This window comes from Schistocerca serialis, chromosome 2 (assembly GCF_023864345.2).
Source record: "Schistocerca serialis cubense isolate TAMUIC-IGC-003099 chromosome 2, iqSchSeri2.2, whole genome shotgun sequence".
NCBI classification, from domain to species: Eukaryota; Metazoa; Arthropoda; class Insecta; order Orthoptera; family Acrididae; genus Schistocerca; species Schistocerca serialis.
Genome location: NC_064639.1, coordinates 579191546 through 579209152, shown reverse-complemented (window position 1 = coordinate 579209152; position 17607 = coordinate 579191546). Strand labels below are relative to the sequence as shown.

Below are 17607 nucleotides of genomic sequence, written 5' to 3'. Positions count from 1 at the left end.
CCCTGTGACAACTTCTGCAGTGAGACTTGTCATATGCATTATCCTACCATTAGTTACACCTACTCTATACTGGGCAAGATATATTCCATCAAAGGAGAAGCCATCTGCAAAACAACTTTTGTCCCCCACAATTCTTTTGTGAGTATGTGACAAGCATAAAGCCTTGAGCCATTTCTGTAGCCCTTCCTTTCCTATACAGCAGCACATTTTCTGTGCCTTGGTCTCAGGAATACCCCCCCCCCCCCCAAGGAAATATGGAAGTGTCTGATTCTACCCATCTGCTTTGACCCATGACATCTCCAATATGGCGGAAATGGCTATTCTAAGCGTCTCGAATATGGCTCCTATTATATCACTACATACAAAACATGAAAATATGTAGAAATAAGACAATAACATCTCCCTCCAAAAATTCTAACAAGACAACCACAGGAAATTGGGGGTTTTAGGGAGGGGATAAGCTAAATATAACAGTAAAAAAAACACCACAGCCCCAAAACACAGAAGATGATGAACAAAAAAAATAATTAGGCTAGAAAAATCTACAGATATTGGACACATCTCTTGACCTGTATAGGTCAATGGCAGCTGACGATACCAAAACACCAACATCTACATTTCCCTTGACCACAGCTGATGGTACCAAAACACCTATACCTACATATAAAAATACAAAAATAGGAATTGGTCAATTCCCTTGGCCTATATAGGTCAACAGTAACTACTGATATGAAAAAACCAACACCTACATAAAAAAAAAAAAAACCAAAACCACAACACCTCAAAAATTAAAAACTCAAACATCCCTACATAAATTACAACACATTCAATACACAACAAATACACAAAACATTACTACTAGAGAAAAATAGACCCAAAAAAACAATTACTTACCATCAACAAATTTTGGCCGGCCAACACGCATACAAACAAACAACTCAAACTCTGTGCTGTAATGACGTCACACGCCACAACACCCTTACGTCATCTGTCAAAGCAGACGGGTGGAATTGGACGCTTTATGTTGACCCCTGCCCCCAGTACCTGTGGATCTGGAAAGGAGGATGAACGAAGCATTCTGTGGCCCACAGTCCAGGTCTCCACCAGTGACTGATTTACATCGAACTGCAAGACAGAGTAACATCAACTAGCAAAGTGTGCAGTGATTCTCTCTCGATTAAAACAGACACCCTGGTGAAAGTGCACTTACAGTGTATGTCGCTATTGCCTTGTGTGCCTATGTTGGTAACCACTCGTGAATGAACTATGGGAACTGAATACGAAGAAACATGTCGGTTGTCAGTAATCAGTCAGAACTCTTGTTTGTAATTTCCTATGGTTTGTGATTAAAATTAGGTTGTATTTTGTTGTGTTAGGTTACAATTTACCCGCATGAATAGAATTGTCAGTAAATTCAGAAATAAGATTATTGCAATGACACACATATAAATTGGGCTACGCTACACATCAATCTATTACAGCAACCACATTTTCATGTTGAGATTTGTCAACCAAATTGTAACATTCCTACCAAACCTAGGCTTAGAGTTTGATACAGGTCCATCTGTCATCACATCTAGTTTTTTTCCATTCACATTCCAATGAAGTCTGTTAGCACATCTAGTTTTCTTCCCACTATCCTATCAAAAACAAATGTTCTGCCAAAAGAAATTAGATTCGCCAATTCTCATCAGGATGTGGTGCCACAAACACCATAAGTGCACTGTAGCTGGGTTTTATATTCAGTCAAAGTCATAGCTCTTCTGTGAGAATCTTAGTGACATTTCTGTCACCATCACTGTTCACAAGATTCTTAACAAGGGTCAGGCTGTGATTTTCCATCATGACATTACACTGCAGACAGACTGAGAATTGTGTGCAAACCTGGAATAACACGGTGTCCATAATGTCTGCTATATCCAACTGGAACCAAAAGATAAGAGTGACTACTGGTGCTGTTATTGTGTCTTTCATAGACAAAATATTACCTGAAGAGGAAAAGGAGTGATACATGTCTGCAATGTAAAGTTGTGCACTCCGCTTCCCATACAGTGCTCTAAATGTTTGCATTTTTGGGCTGACATTTTCACACTTCACAAATTATGGCATCTTGAAGACTTTGTACTGATGCTATGCTACGTGAGAACTGTCCTTGGGACTAACTGCTAATAGTTATCAGCTGCAGAGAGTGACAGTGCCTTTTTGTTTCGGATTGCACCAGTTTCAAGAAGAAAAGGAAGATGAAGGAACACAAAACCTACGACTCTTTTACATTTTGAAAATATGAATGCCATCTCTCCAGACAATAAGCTTTGCAAACATGATATCTGAGCAGATGTATATAGCAAGGAGAAGAGGTCCACATTTCCCATCTTGAAGGCCCTACTGACTCTCTGGATATGTCTTTCCCCTAGTCAACAGGATCCTCTCCCCTCAGTTCCCACTATAGCAGCAATGACTTCAGTTCCCAGACTCCAATTAGAAAAGAGTTACACTCATCTGGCACTTCCCAACAGAAGTCCCTTCCTCTGGGTCTACATAGCAGACTACCTCTGCTCACAGCTCAGTGTCGGCCAGTTGTTGATCGAGACATGGGCTGTAGGCCACAGAGTAGTTCACTCATCCTCCTTTCCAGATATACACTTGAGTATCCCCGAACCAGAATCAGAATACAAATAAAGAAAAAAGACAATAAGAAAACAACAATTTAGGATGGATTTGGCAGCCTCAGTCACCATTTACATGGGGCTCTCAAAGCCAGATCTCGTAAACCAGTTTCCCAATACCGCTTTCGGGTAGTCATGTACATACTTCAAAATTGATTCCGGAAATCTGCTTCTAGATGCCAGTTTCACAACTGATTTTCACTCCCATGTAAATGCAACTGGTTTTAAAACGAGCTTGGGTTGTCAAATTCATCTTGTTTTCAAAATATGGACTTATTGTGTAGTCAAGGAGAAGCAGAAGTATTAGACTGAGGATGAAGCTATCTACCTGTAATATTTAAATGATGAAAAATAACGATTGTATTGACTGAGTCAGATACTGGATCAGCTATTTTCAGACACCGTATTTAAGTGGGCTAGCAAATCTGCTTCAGACCTTAACGTGCTAACACAACAGTGAAAGACTGTTTCCGAAGTTCGTTTTTCGTCTTTTGGAAGAGGTCGCATGCAGATGTTGTGAGGGGCACCAGACAGCCACCTCCCACCCTTTCTTCCCCCCAAAATACCTTCTTTTCTGTACTGCAGTTCCTTCCCCCTTCATCTTTATTTCCCTGCTCACCATATCTTTGCACACTGTCAAAAATTTGGCTTTCACTTAGGTTTTACCTTGGCTTATCATAATGGACCCTTACATCATCTCCTCCCATTTTTAATTTCTTTTGATCCCTACTCAGGTTTGTCCTCTATTAATTTTGAAATATCTATGAAGTGAAGATGGTGCAGGGAAGAGCACCTAGCTATGGGCAAACTATGCAGCAGACCAAAATGTAAATTGGTAACCAGCCCGTTCACAGGGATCGCCATGTACCTGTACAGTTGTAGCAACCTGACAGTGCAAGGAGGATGCTGCTGGTGTCAGATATGTGAATTCTTAATGCAAGCCAAGAAGTGCCCTTTTAGGACACCAGGGCAGTACTGTGTCAGCTGGCTGTGGCCATAGCTGGCTGGTACCTGTAAAAGAGACCCCAGTCATAAAATTGACACTAGGGCAGACACAGTGGAATGAAGGGAATCAAACATATTAAGCTGGCAGTTGTGAGACCCTAGCAGTCTCTTCTTATTGGAACTCTCACTTGATGCTTGCCAATACAACCCCAAAGTGTTCCCACCCTTGGCCACTCCATGAGGGAAGAGAAATCAGCATGGTATGGTACCTAATCTGTACCAGAATGGATGGTGAGACCTTTCTAAAGACTAAACTTAACTTCTTCTTGGAACACCTTGGAGATAAATTTGAAGAGGTGGCAGCCTGCAAAAGGCACAGAGCTCCTCAGCAATACAGCAGACATCGCTCAACCCCAAGCCTTACTTTTGTGAACTTCTTTGAGTAATATTCTAGTTACAGCAAAATTCAGAGACTTAAAATTTAACGTTACTTGATATACTCCTATGTGCCAACTGGAAAAGTGAGGGGTATAGTTTATCTGCCATTTCTAGTGGGGTCTGAAGCATAAGAGTTGACATAGGAGCATTTATTCTAGCGTTTGAGGGGACAACACTTCCAGAAAAGGTGAGGATCATTGTTTGCCACTGTGGCATCAAACACTGCATGCCACTGTCTATGCAGTCCTATAAGCACTTTTGTATCAAGGATATGTCATCTCTTTATTCATTATTTGAATCTGAAGAAAAGTACAAATGTCTTCATCTTGTTAATATGATGACTACTTCTGTGATAATAGGGGAAAAATGTTTGCTGCCCATATAGAGGACATCAACCCCTTACTGCAACAGAACTTCCTGGATCTGATGCAGGCAACCTTTATCATCCCTTTCTTAATAGTATAGGGGACCACAAGCCCCTTTCTGCAGCCAGAGAAGCATTCTTCCTTGCCGGCATCCCCTGATAGAGGGCCCTGCTGTTGGTCATACTGCTCTGAGAACCGTGTGGACTTGTAGTCTGAGATTGGACAGTGGCTGAAGAAACTGCAAGACTTTAGCCCATAAAGCTGTCCACTGTTCTTCTGTTCCTTATGTAAATTGGACAAATGTTTCCAGATTTCAAAAACCTAAAAAATTCCAAAAGACAATTCAAAGGAATGCTAGTCGAAGATCATTCTGTTAGTCCTGGATTTTCATACTCTACCTAATACATAACCTATGTTCTTGGACATTGCACCAGTGCAGATGGTGGTGAGTGGAGCCATTGGAGCATGATTGACTACTCCAGCCTCTTCACTGCCTGTTGCTCCTGGGGTATTGTACAGTAGAATTGTAATGGGTATTACTGCCACCTGCCTGAACAATGACAACTACTATCATTCTATTCTGAACTCTGTAGCCGTGTCTATATCACCCTGCCTGTGTTGCCATGCTGAAATGCTTCTTTCTGGTAATCACTATCCTGAGCTCAATTTCTATTATGCTTTCTGTAGGAACTATGCCAACCAGGAACATCCATGGGTTTCTGGATGTTCATTCACTGAAATGTCTAAAATGACAGGATGCCTCTCCTCACACAATTGGAGGTTGTGACTGTGTGGATTCAAACAAACGTTGATATCATTTTTTACAATATTTAGCTGATGCTGAGTTGCTTAATGTATTACAGCAACTATCCCCTGCCCCTCTCTCCCCCCCCTCCCCTGTGTTGTGGTTTTTCAGGTGCATAACACCATGTAGAGAAGTTCCAGAAAATATGGTAGTGGTCTCCTCATCAAACAGTTACTTAATGATTTTGAATTATTTTATCTCTGTGGCAGATATGCTATCTGTGTCAGTGCAGCACATGGCTCGACCTAGGCTATTGACTTAACACTTCGTGTGCCCAACTTCACTGCCTAATTACAGTAGGCTGTACATAATGATCTGCGGGACAGTGACATCTTCCCTCTGGTTCTGACACTCCAGTTCTACTGTCCTCCAAACTGACTGACTTGTCGGTCATTCCAGATGGCAAACCAACAGGTTTACAATGTGAGTGTCACATTTATTGTTGCCCCATCTGGACCTATCAACAATGCTTTTCTGTGTATAACAACTGTAATTACCAGTACCACTGATGTTCTCCAAGGGCCCATACCATCAATCGTCTGTTACGTGGTAGACTAAGGAAACTGCAGTGACAATCCAAGCTGCCAGCAAGTTCTTCAAAGATTCAAATGACACCCCGTATAATCTTCAAACGGCTCCAAGCAGGAAAGATTGCTGGGAACAGTACATCAGCTACCTGGGAATGCATTTCACCTTCTCTCAGGTGTGGGTCGAGCTTTGCAGATTACTTGGCCATTAGTGGCCGCCAACTATTCCCAGCCTTCAATTGCATGGTGGTATTTTCGCTGATCCACCTGTCGTTGCGCAACATGTGATCCACTTTTTGTAGTGCTGTCAGTGAATGCCTCTTACCCTCCGGCCTTCCATGCATGTAAGCGAAGGACAGTACACTGCTCAGAGCCATATAATGAGCCATTTACAGAATAAGCACTTCTTTGTGCCCTTGACATGTCATATGAGATGGCTCCAGACCATGCCTTGATCTGTAATGAAATTATGTGACACCTGAATGAGGATCATAAAAATTATATGCTCAAAGTTTTTAAATATATCTGGCTTACTGAAGAATTCTCCCCACGGTTTCAGAATGGTATCATTATCTCGATCTTTAAGCCTGTTGAGGACCCAACTTCCATTCCAACCAATCGACCTTGTGGGCAGTGTAAATGGCTTGAAAGGATAGTGACCTATTCATTCTACTAGGTTCTTGAGTTCCAAGGTCTTTCATCCATTGACCAGTGTAGTTTCTAGGAGGGCTCATCCACAACCAATCACAAGGTCAGATTGGAAATGACAATAAGACTAGCGTCTACTGAATGCCACAATCTTATTGCAATTTTCTTCAATTTACGTAATGCTTATGACACCACTACCTTGTGCCACCATATCTTGACCATACTCCATGGTGTAGGATTTTGTGACACCTTACTGACGTTTATCTAAAACTACTTGTATAATTAATCGTTCGGGGTTAGACTTGGAGCACACTCCAGCTCCCCAAATTTGCAGAAGAATAGTGTACCCTGGGTCATTCTTTTCATGTAGCTATCAGCAGAGAATGTTTTGTTGATGTCAAACTTACCTGAAATATAAATCTGTTGGTCATAACTAGTTGTTTTCCTTCCTCCACCTTTTACTAGTATTTTCTCTCTCAACATTTCTCTTAGTAGTCCCATAACTTTCCTTTAGATATATCTACATGTTTCATCACATCACAGCCTGTCCTAATCCATTCCCATCCTGCTCCTCTCTTCATATGTCTTCCGTACCAACCACACCAGCTGTAATCCTTAGTCACCGCATTCATGCTGCAATTGGGAGGGGGGGATGGCTGTGTGTTTATGGTTGTTAGCTCTGTTTATATGAAAGAAAATGATGCTATGTGTTTTCTGCACACCTGTTTACCGCTCACTACCTCTTCTATTTGTTGCGTATCAATCGATCTTCATACACATATATATTCCTTCCTATATTTTTGAGTACTGACTTCACTAATTCCTTTTTTTGTAGGATAGTTAGTTTTTTTATGCAATTAGTGTTTTTGCTGTGCATGTCTGTATGTATATGGGAAAAATAATTGTTGTTCTTATTTATATGCATATGCTCATCGTCAGGCAGGTTTTGCACATTTAGTAAGCACTAGTTTGATGCAGCTGTACATGATACTCTATCCTGTGCAAGCCTCTTCATCTCTGAGTGAGTAACTACTGCACCCTACATCCTTCTGAAACTGCTTACTATATTCATCTCTTGGTCTCCCTCTGCAAGTTTTACCCCGGAGACTTCCATCCAGTGCTAAATTGGTGATCCCTGGATGCCTCAGAATATGTCCCACCAACTGACTCCATCTTCTAGTCAGGTTGTATCACAAATTTCTCTTCTCTCCAGTTATGTTCAGTATCTCCTCATTAGTTACATTATCTACCCATCTAGTCTTGAGTATTCTTCTGTAGCACCACATTTCAAAAGCTTCTATTCTCTTCTTTTCTAAACTGTTTACCGTCTGTGTTTCACTTCCATAAATGGCTACACCCTATACAAATACATTCAGAAAGGACTTCTTGGCACTTAACTCTATACTTGATGTTAACAAATTTCTCTTCTTCAGAAGCACTTTTCTTGCCATCACCAATCTACATTTTATATCCTCCCTACTTCTGCCATCATTTGCTGCCAAAATAGCAGAACTCATCTGCTCCTTTAAGTATCTCAGTTCCTAATCTGATTCCCTGAGCATCGCCTGATTTAACTCCGCTGTGTTCCATTATTCTGTTTTTGCTTTTGCTGATGTTCCTCCTTCCATGACACTGTCCATTCCTTTCAAGTGCTCTTCCAAGTCCTTTGCTGTCTCTGATATAATTACAATGTCATCGGCAGCCCTCAATGTTTTTATTTCTTCTCCCTGAATTTTAATTCCTCCAATTTTTTCTTTTGTTTCCTTTACTGCTCGCTGAATATACAGATTGAATAACATCAGGTGCAGGCTACAACTCTTTCTCACTCCGTTCCCAACCCCTGCTTCACTTTTGTTCCCCTTGACTCATGTACTGGCCATCTGGTTTCTGTACAAATTGTAAATAGCCATTTTCTCCCTGTGTTTTACCCCTGCCATGTTTAGTATTTGAAAGAGAGTATTCCAGTCAATGTTGTCAGTGCTATAAGTGTAGGTTTGCTTTTCCTTGACCTATCTTCCGTGAGAAGTTGTAGGATCAGTATTATCTTGTGTATTCCTACATTTCTCCAGAATCTAAACTGATCTTCCCCGACTGAGGTTGGCTTCTACAAATTTTTCCATTCTTCTGTAAAGCATTCATGTTAGTATTTTGCAACTATGATGTATTAAACTGACAGTTCAGTAATTTTCACACCTGTTAACACTTGCTTTCTTTGGAATTGGAATTGTTATATTCTTCTTGAAGTCCGAGGGTATTTTGTCTGTTTCACACATCTTGCTCATCAGATGGAAGAGTTTTGTCACGGCGGGCTCTCCCAAGGCTATCAGTAGGTCTAAGAGAATGTTGTCTACTCCCAGGGCCATGTTTCAACTTAGGTCTTTCAGTGCTCTGTCAAATTCTTCATGCAGTATCATATCTTCCATTTCATGTACATGCCCTTCCATTTCCATAATATTGCCCTCAAGTATGTCTCCCTTGTATAGACCCTCCATATACTCCTTCCATCTTTCTGCTTTCCCTCCTTTGCTTAGAACTGGTTTTCCATCTGAGCTCTTGATATTCATACAAGTGGTTCTCTTTTCTCCAAAGGTCTCTTTCATTTTCCTGTAGGTATCACCTATCTTACCCTTAGTGATAGATTCTTCTACATCCTTACATTGTCCTCTAGCCTTTCCTGCTTAGCCATTTTGCACGTCTAGTTGATTTCATTTTTTAGATGTTTGAATTCCCATTCTCCTGCTTGCATTTTTATATTTTTTCCTTCTTTCAATTAAATTAAATATCTCTTGTGTTACCCAAGGATTTCTACTAGTTCTCGTCTTTTTAGCTACTTGTCCTCTGCTGCCTTCACTATTTCATCTCTCAAAGCTATCCATTTTTCTTCTGCTAGATTCCTTTCCCCTGTTCTTGTCAATCAGTCCCTAATGCTCCCTCTGAAACTCTCTGCAGCCTGTGGTTCTATTAGTTTATCCAGGTCCCACCTCCTTAAATTCCTGCATTTTTGCAGTTTCTTCAATTGTAATCTGCAGTTCATAACCAGTAACTTGTGCCCAGAGTCCACATCTGCCTCTGCAAATATCTTACAATTTAAAACCTGGTTCTGAAATCTTTGTTTTACTTACCATTGTATAATCAATGTGAAACCTTACAGTATCTCCAGATCTCTTCCATGTATACAACCTTCTCTCATGATTCTTAAACCACGTGTTAGCTATGATTAAGCTTGTTTAATATTTGTATCTCCTACATCTTACATCATTTGCATTCCTAATACAGACTTGTTTAGGTGCTTCAACAATTCTGTGGTATGCCCTTCACAACTGAATTTAATGTGGAGTTGTAATTCCAGATATTTAACACTGTCAACCTCTTCTATCTGCATGTCTATATATGTTATACACATGCTGGAAGAAAATCTGTCACAGATTCTGAACTGCATGTAGTGAGTCTTTCCTAAGTTTAATGACAGTGAATTAGCTTTAAACCACTTATTAATGTCAGTGACAATTTGATTAGCAGCTATTTCTAAATCTGTACTTGACTTGCCACGTATTGCAATGTTTGTATTATCTGCAAACAAAACAAATTTAGCATCTGGCAATGTAACAGATGAGAGATTATTAATGTACACAAGGTAATGTACACAAGGTAATGTACACAAGAAAAAGCAACAGACCAAAGATGGAACCTTGAGGAACACCACATGTAATTAATTCCCAGTCAGATGAAGACTGACTGGTTACTCGACAGGTGTTTCGCAACAACACCCTTTGTTTCCTGTTAGACAGATAAGATCCAAACCATTTTGCAGCATTTCCAGTGACACCATAATATTCTAATTTACTTAAGAGAATGCTGTGGTTCACACAGTCAAAGGCTTTTGACAGGTCACAGAAAATGCCAGTAGCCTCTAATTTATTATCTTAATGAATCAAGTACATTCTCACTGTAAGTGTAAACAGTTTTATCTATATCAGAACGCTGTTGGTTAGGTAAGATTCAAACCATTCTAATTTACTTATGAGAACATTGTGATTCACATGCTCAAAGGCTTTTGATGAGTCACAGAAAATGCTAGTAACCTCTAATCTGTTACCTAATGAATTAAGCACATTCTCACTGTACATTTAAATTGCCTTCACTATATTGGAACTCTTAAGGAAACCAAACTGTGACATGGATAATATGTTGTTTGCATTCAAAAAGATTTCTGGCTTGCAGCCGGTTGTCGTTAGCTTCCATCCTTGATATTTCGACAGGACAACTGCAGCTATATATTGTGGAATGGAGGGCTTCTTGGTCAGTCTTCAATGGCTCACCTGAGGATGACTGGCAGTTGTCCAGTCAAAATATCATGGATGGAAGCTAACGACGACCGGCTGCAAGCCCAAAATCTTTTTGAATATTTAGTTCGCCGGGAAAATTTTACATTTCACATGTTATTTGCAGTCAGATGCTTAAGAAGGCTGTTGTGTTCAAACACAATCTTTGTTGTGTTCAAACATAACCTTTTCAGGATATTTTTGAAAAAGCTAGCAAAAGTGAAATTGGTCGACAGTTTGACAGTATCTCTTTATCCCCCTTCTTGTAAAGAGGCTTAACTTCAGCATATTTTTGCAAGTCTGGAAATGTTTTGCTTATAAGAGATTGATTACACAAATAACTTAAGATAGAATTCAGCTCAAATGAACACTCTTTGGTTAAACTTTGTTGATATGTTATCATAACCAGTAGAGTACTTTGATTTTAAGGATTTTATGATGGATGCCTCTTCTTTGGGAGAAGTGAGTGTCACTTCCATTTCAACTGTATCTGTCTTCGCTATATCCCATACAGTTTTCATTTTGTTGCCTGATGTAACTATCTTTTTTCTCATAATAAAACTGCTTTGATTTCTGGTTTACCCGCATCAATATTTTGCAGCATTCTTTGTAATGCATTACAGTGCTAACATCAGAGTTGTTCCTAGATAGTAGATACAGTTTCCTTTTTGTCCCACATGATACCTTTATTCCTTATGTAATCCATGGTTTAAGTTACCTTTAGGGAAAACAATTTTCAAATGAGGAAATAACTTCATTAATGAATGCCATTTGTGTTAGATGTATTGTAAACATCTGTCCAGTTCATTCAGCAGCCACTATTTCCTTGTGTGGGTGGATGTTGTTTTTTTTAGTGAGAGATGGGACAACAGAGCTTCCAGATTTTTTATGAGCAGGTTAGTATCCTGAAGGCGCTCTGTATGTACTTATTATTATAAAGGACTTATTGTGAAATACTACTACTGCTGCACGAGCTGCTCTGAGCAAACTTTATTAGTATCAGCACTCTTGAAACTAAACAGTTTTTGACAAGTAATTTGAAATTATGAATACATTACTTCTCTTCATGTAAAGCTTTATAAAATGTAGGGTATTCTGTATACTTAAAATTGAGAGTAGATTCTTGATTGAATACAGCTGCAAAACATCTTACATGGAGAAGTATTTCATATTAGATTTTGAACAATCAGATATTTTATAAAGCTAATACAGTGCTTGAAACTGATTTTGTGCAATAGATTTTGTGTGCAAATGTAAAATATCTGGAATCCTGCAGAGAATATTTGCATAACATTTTGATTTTTTTCCAGGGAATTTCTGACTGGGTTCCATAAAAGAAAGCTGCAGCGCCAGAAACAGGCTCAAGAGGAGCTGCAGCAGATGTTGAAGGAAGAAAGGAAAACCTTGAAACAAGAGGTACCATTACTGAAATTGTTATAAGACTGCACTATTTGTTCATGTTTCTTTACTTCAGCATTCCTTAGGTTAAAATTAGCAGAGGTTTGAAGTGTGCAGTCAAATGGACCACTATGTGCTTTGGATATTGCTATACTTTGCAAACAAATGATGATGTGAGACAGGAGTGACATTAGTTCAGTTATTATTGGTAGTTCCCAGAATTCTGGAAACATCCCCCAGGCTGTGGCTAAGCCATGTCTCCACAATATCCTTTCTTTCAGGAGTGCTAGTTCTGCAAGGTTCGCAGGAGAGCTTCTGTTAAGTTTGGAAGGTAGGAGACGAGGTACTGGCAGAAGTAAAGCTGTGAGGACGGGGCGTGAGTCGTGCTTGGATAGCTCAGTTGGTAGAGCACTTGGCCCGCGAAAGGCAAAGGTCCCGAGTTCAAGTCTCAGTCCGGCACACAGTTTTACTCTGCCAGGAAGTTTCATTATTGGTAGTTGTCTGTTGTATTGTAGTGGTCCATTTGAGTGTTCTGAGGGATAAGTCATCAGTTTGTACAATATATTTAAGTAATTTTATGCATGCAAGCTAATTGTAAGTATATTATTGCTCTGAGAGAAAAACGAAGCACAGGTGTGCTTTCTTAGGTTCTTTAGTTGCCTGGTTCCCTTCTCTTCCGTGTACCTCTCTCTAATAAACCATGCTCAAAAAATATGAAGAATTAGTAAATTGTGTTTCTCCCTTTGATAATAATGTTCTTTTCCTCAGGCTAAAGAATCCTACAAAAAGCTTGTTGCTTCACATCGGACAATACCAGAATTGGAAAACCTTCTGGAAAAAAATTATGAAGTGGAAAATCATTGTGTCAATGTAGTTGAACTATCAGCTTCGGATCTGGCAAAGAAGAACAATTGGATTGGTGTTAACAAGGTATGAAGTGCTGTAGCTATTGTTAATTACACCCACATTTGTGAAAACAGCAACATCATGAGGGAACAATCAAAAATAAACTTGTGGAGTGAAAGAATGCTAACATTTGCTAATAGAATGGAACAATGAATATGTGCGCACAAACTCAGCAGTGTGCTGTGAAGAGATTACCCTCATCATTTAACTGCAAACTGTGCAGTTCCTATCACTTACTGATCTTTTAAAGGTTTTTACCCTCAGACACAAATTATGCTCAACTACAGTCAGTTAAAATTTAGCATTTGGAGAGAGTGAAAGAGCACAGTTGAAAGACTTCAGAAAAATGTGTTACAATACTTTTTCCGCCTTATCAGAGGACCAGAAAAAAAATTAAACATAAGTGATCAACATCATATTTGATTGAGATTGATTAAATCTATTTTTTGTCATGTGTACTGTGTGCTAGCAATCTGAAATTATTCCCAAAAATCCCAGAAATTTCAATACAGCCATTTGTGAAATAACCTTAAGTAGGATGTGATTTATTGGGACAAGAAATCACTGTAGATTTGTTATTTTAATTATGTTGAAGAAAGAGCACCAGTCAAATCCTTCAATAGAAGTTATTAGTAAGATAAATAAAATTTCCTTCATAAGCCCTATTGAGATATCAGTTTCTTCCATTCTGCACACTTTGTGAGAATCTCCAATTTATCTCATTTCCAGTACCTTTTATTTCCTGACCTTCCTGAACGTCCAATGCTATGCACACAAATCAGTAGTCTACAGCTTTTTTCTAGAGCCTTCCCGAGAATTTCACAAGTGCAAATGAACCTTTCTTTAAATTGTCTATACTTCATTCTTCAGGGCTGTGCGTCATATTTACTCACACTGGCTGATACCTCATCCACCTCAGACTCTTCAGTGTGCATATATCTACTAGGCCCGAAGAAAGCAACTTTTGTTGCACTTGGTGTCATACAAATAAATTTTATACCATGACCACTAGAGCCTGAGAACCGATGGACTGAAGTGAAATTGTGTGTTGTCTCCAAGAATAACAGTAATATCCTTCAGATGCTTCGCATGTGGGACAAAATATCCTTCAAACCTGTCCGTAAATCGTACAGTGCAGGTATTTGTTTCACGGCTGGTATTTGTTTCATGATCATTAGGCCGTGTTCCAAGGCATATTTGTCTGCCTAACATTTAGTCTTCCAAGGTTGGAGACATCATCAGAGGCTTTAACGACTTGGAAAGCAGTTACAATGTCAGACAAGCTCAGTAAGTTGAACTGTTTATGTGTATCCACGCAGTGGTCAGTTTGTGACACCATCTAACCGTTACCTAAGATATGGAGCTGCGCCAGTGCGCATTCCAAAGCTTGTAGTTGGGAAAAGTTGGCACTTTATGCTTTATTTAGCACTAAGATCTATAACTTGTCTAATTTCTGCACAGCTTCCTTTCTGTTTGCACTATTGACTGTCCAACCTATGGGATTGCCACACACTTGACTACTTCAAGAAGAATGGAGTAATTCCAATTCCAAAGAAAACAGGTGTGAAAATTACCAACTATCAGTTTAACTAACCATGGTTGCAACATAGAGAAAGTTTTTGACAGTGTTGACTGTAAATACTCCCTTTGAGACTGTGAAGGGAGCAGTGGTGAAATACAGGGAACAAAACATTATTTACTACTCTGTACAGAAACCAGACTGGAGTTACAGAGTCGCGAGCAGCATGAAAGGGAAGCAGACTGATTTGATGCAGCTCTACATGCTGCTATATCCTGTGCTAGCTTCTTTATCTCAGAGTAGCTGCTACATTCTTCTGAATCTGCTTAGTGTATTCATCTCTTGGTCTCCCTCTATGGCGCTTACCCTCTGTACGTCCCTCCAATACTAAATTGGTGATCTCTTGATGCCTCAGAATGTGTCCTACCAACCAATCCCTTCTTCTAGTCAAATTGTGCCACATATTCCTCTTCTCCTCCATTCTGTTCAGTACCTCCTCATTAGTTACGTAATCTACCCATCTAACGTTCAGCATTCTTCTGTATCACCACATTTCAAGAGCTATTCTCTTCTTGTCTAGACTGTTTATTGTCCATGTTTCACTTCTATACATGGTTACACTTCACACAAATAATTTCAGAAAAGACATCTGCTGCTTAAATCTATACTCAGTGTTAACAAATTTCTCCTCTTCAGAAAGGCTTACCTTGCTAACACCAGTCTACATTTTATATCCTCTCTACTTTGACCATCATCAGTTATTTTGCTGCCCCAACAGCAAAACTTATCTACTACTTTAAGTGTTTCATTTCCTAATCTAATTTCCTCACCATCACTTGATTTAATTAGACCATTGTCATCGTTTTGCTTTTGTTGATGTTCATCTTATATCCTCCTTTCAAGACACTGTTCATTCCATTCAACTGTTCTTCCAAATTCTTTGCTATTCCTGACAGAATTACAATGTCATCAGCAAACTTCAATGTTTTTATTTCTTCTCTCTAGATTTTAATTACTGCTCGAAATTTTTCCTTTATTTCCATTACTGCTTGCTCATGTTACAGATTGAATAACATCAGGGATATGTCACAACCCTGTCTCACTCCCTTCTCAACCACTGCTTCCCTTTGGTGCCCTCAATGTTATAACTGCCATCTGGTTTCTGTACAAATTGTAAATACCATTTTCTCCCTGTATTTTACCCCTGCAATTCAGAATTTGAATGAGAGTATTCCTGTCAACAATGTCAAAAGCTTTATCTAAAATCTACAGATGCCATAAATATAGATTTGCCTTTCCTTAAAATTAGATACCTTCAAAAAGCAGGAGTGATCAAAGTGTTATTGGATCGGTCTAAAAGAATCTGTGAACTACGGTACTTGGGGAATGAGCTCGGTCGTTTAAGAACTGCCTTCAGAAGAAATGGCTACTCTGACAAAGGGATAAATAGGGCACTATACCCTAAAAGAACTGGAGCTTCTGGTGGGGGGGAAAAAAAAACAACTAAAGGGAACATTTTCTTCCCATTTGTAGAAACAATCACATGTTGGATCATTAGAGTACCCTGAAGACACGGTATTGACACAGTGTTTAAACAAAAAGAAAGGTGCATGAACATTTGAACATGGCAAAGGACCTAAGTGTGCTGATTGCCACAGCAGGAGTGTATAAAATCCCTTGCATATGCAGTCAAGTGTACATAGGAAGTACAAAAAACAATATTAACACTCTCCTTAAGGAACACAGGAACACATGCAGTATGGGCAGAATGGATTAATCAACAGTAGCAGGTCATGCACTGGAACCAGGAAGACAACAGTTTCATTTCTCCAATGCAACGGTTGTATCGAGACCCATCATTACTATGCTAGGATGTGCAGAGAGGGCATAGAAGTTCAAAAACACAAAAGCAACATCAATAGGAAATAAGAAAGGTTGATATTGTACAAGTGATTAGCCTTAGTTCTAAATAAATCAAACATTGCCAACTCTTACCCATTAAAGTTTCACAACATGTCGGTGTGACTCGACAATCTTAAGCAGTGGTCTGGTGATGTCATAAACTGACTGTTGTGTGTGTACATACAAACAGTTCAGCTTGCTGAGCTTATTTCAGTTCTAACTGCATTCTGTGTAATTATAGCCTCTGATGATTTATCCACCGTGGAAGATGAAACATTAGGCAGAGAAATATGCTTTGGATCAAGGCCTAATCCCCAGAAAACAAAAATTACCAAATGCGCAATCCGTAAGTGTTACCAAATAAGTCTGTGTGAAGTACGACTTTGTAAGAGTCCCAGCAGCATAGTGTGGTTTGTTGCAGCAGGGTTGGGCTTTGTGGCCATTTTCTACCCAGAGCTTCGGAATATGCCCAGCTTGGTGTATCACCTAGGGAGGAAGCAAGTTGTCGGCAGCTGACCTACAAGTAATTGTATTTGTTGCGGACTTGGAGTGACACCAAATCTTTTCACAGAACTTTATAATACATCTGCTGATCACAAGTGATTTTCCAGAATCGTCACTGATGTTTGATCACATCGCAGTTGAACACAATACAGGAGGGGACACTAGCAAGATTCTCATTTTAATTTATACATACTACATATGTATGCATTTTTGTATTTGCATTGTGTAACGTGATGAGTCTCGCCACATTAGATACTTGAGGTTCTACCTCAAACACTGTAGCATTTCGTAGGTAACAGTGAGAACTACTAAGATAACCAAAAAACAATAATAAGAAAAACTTTGTTCATAAGACAATAAAAATAAACATTTGGATTCAGAAGTATTTAGCTCCAAAAAATAGGTGAAATTGTGATGAAATTTTATCATGTTATTGCACAGCATAGATCAGTGCTAGTTTTGTTCAACAATAGGAATTCCTCTTTAAGTACATTCAAGTTGCTGCGGAAAAACAGAAATCAAGCATGGCTTCACTTAGCTGGAAATTAATTACCCCACAGAGAAATGTGTAGTGGTCAATCTCACTCCTTTTCACAGCATTATTCTTGCTCATAAAACATGTAACACTATGAAAATTATATGTGTAACAACAAAACTTCGCC

The 17607-nt window shown here is 39.2% G+C and overlaps 1 protein-coding gene across 1 annotated transcript in view; it reads left to right on the top strand.

Annotated features, from left to right (window-relative positions):
- The window catches only part of LOC126457586 (uncharacterized), a 44535-nt gene that overhangs the window by 2073 nt on the left and 24855 nt on the right, over positions 1–17607 (top strand). The window contains exons 2-3 of the mRNA XM_050094017.1: positions 12027–12132; positions 12883–13044. Of these exons, the coding sequence (XP_049949974.1) occupies positions 12027–12132; positions 12883–13044 (268 nt within the window). The remainder of the gene's footprint in view (positions 1–12026; positions 12133–12882; positions 13045–17607) is intronic.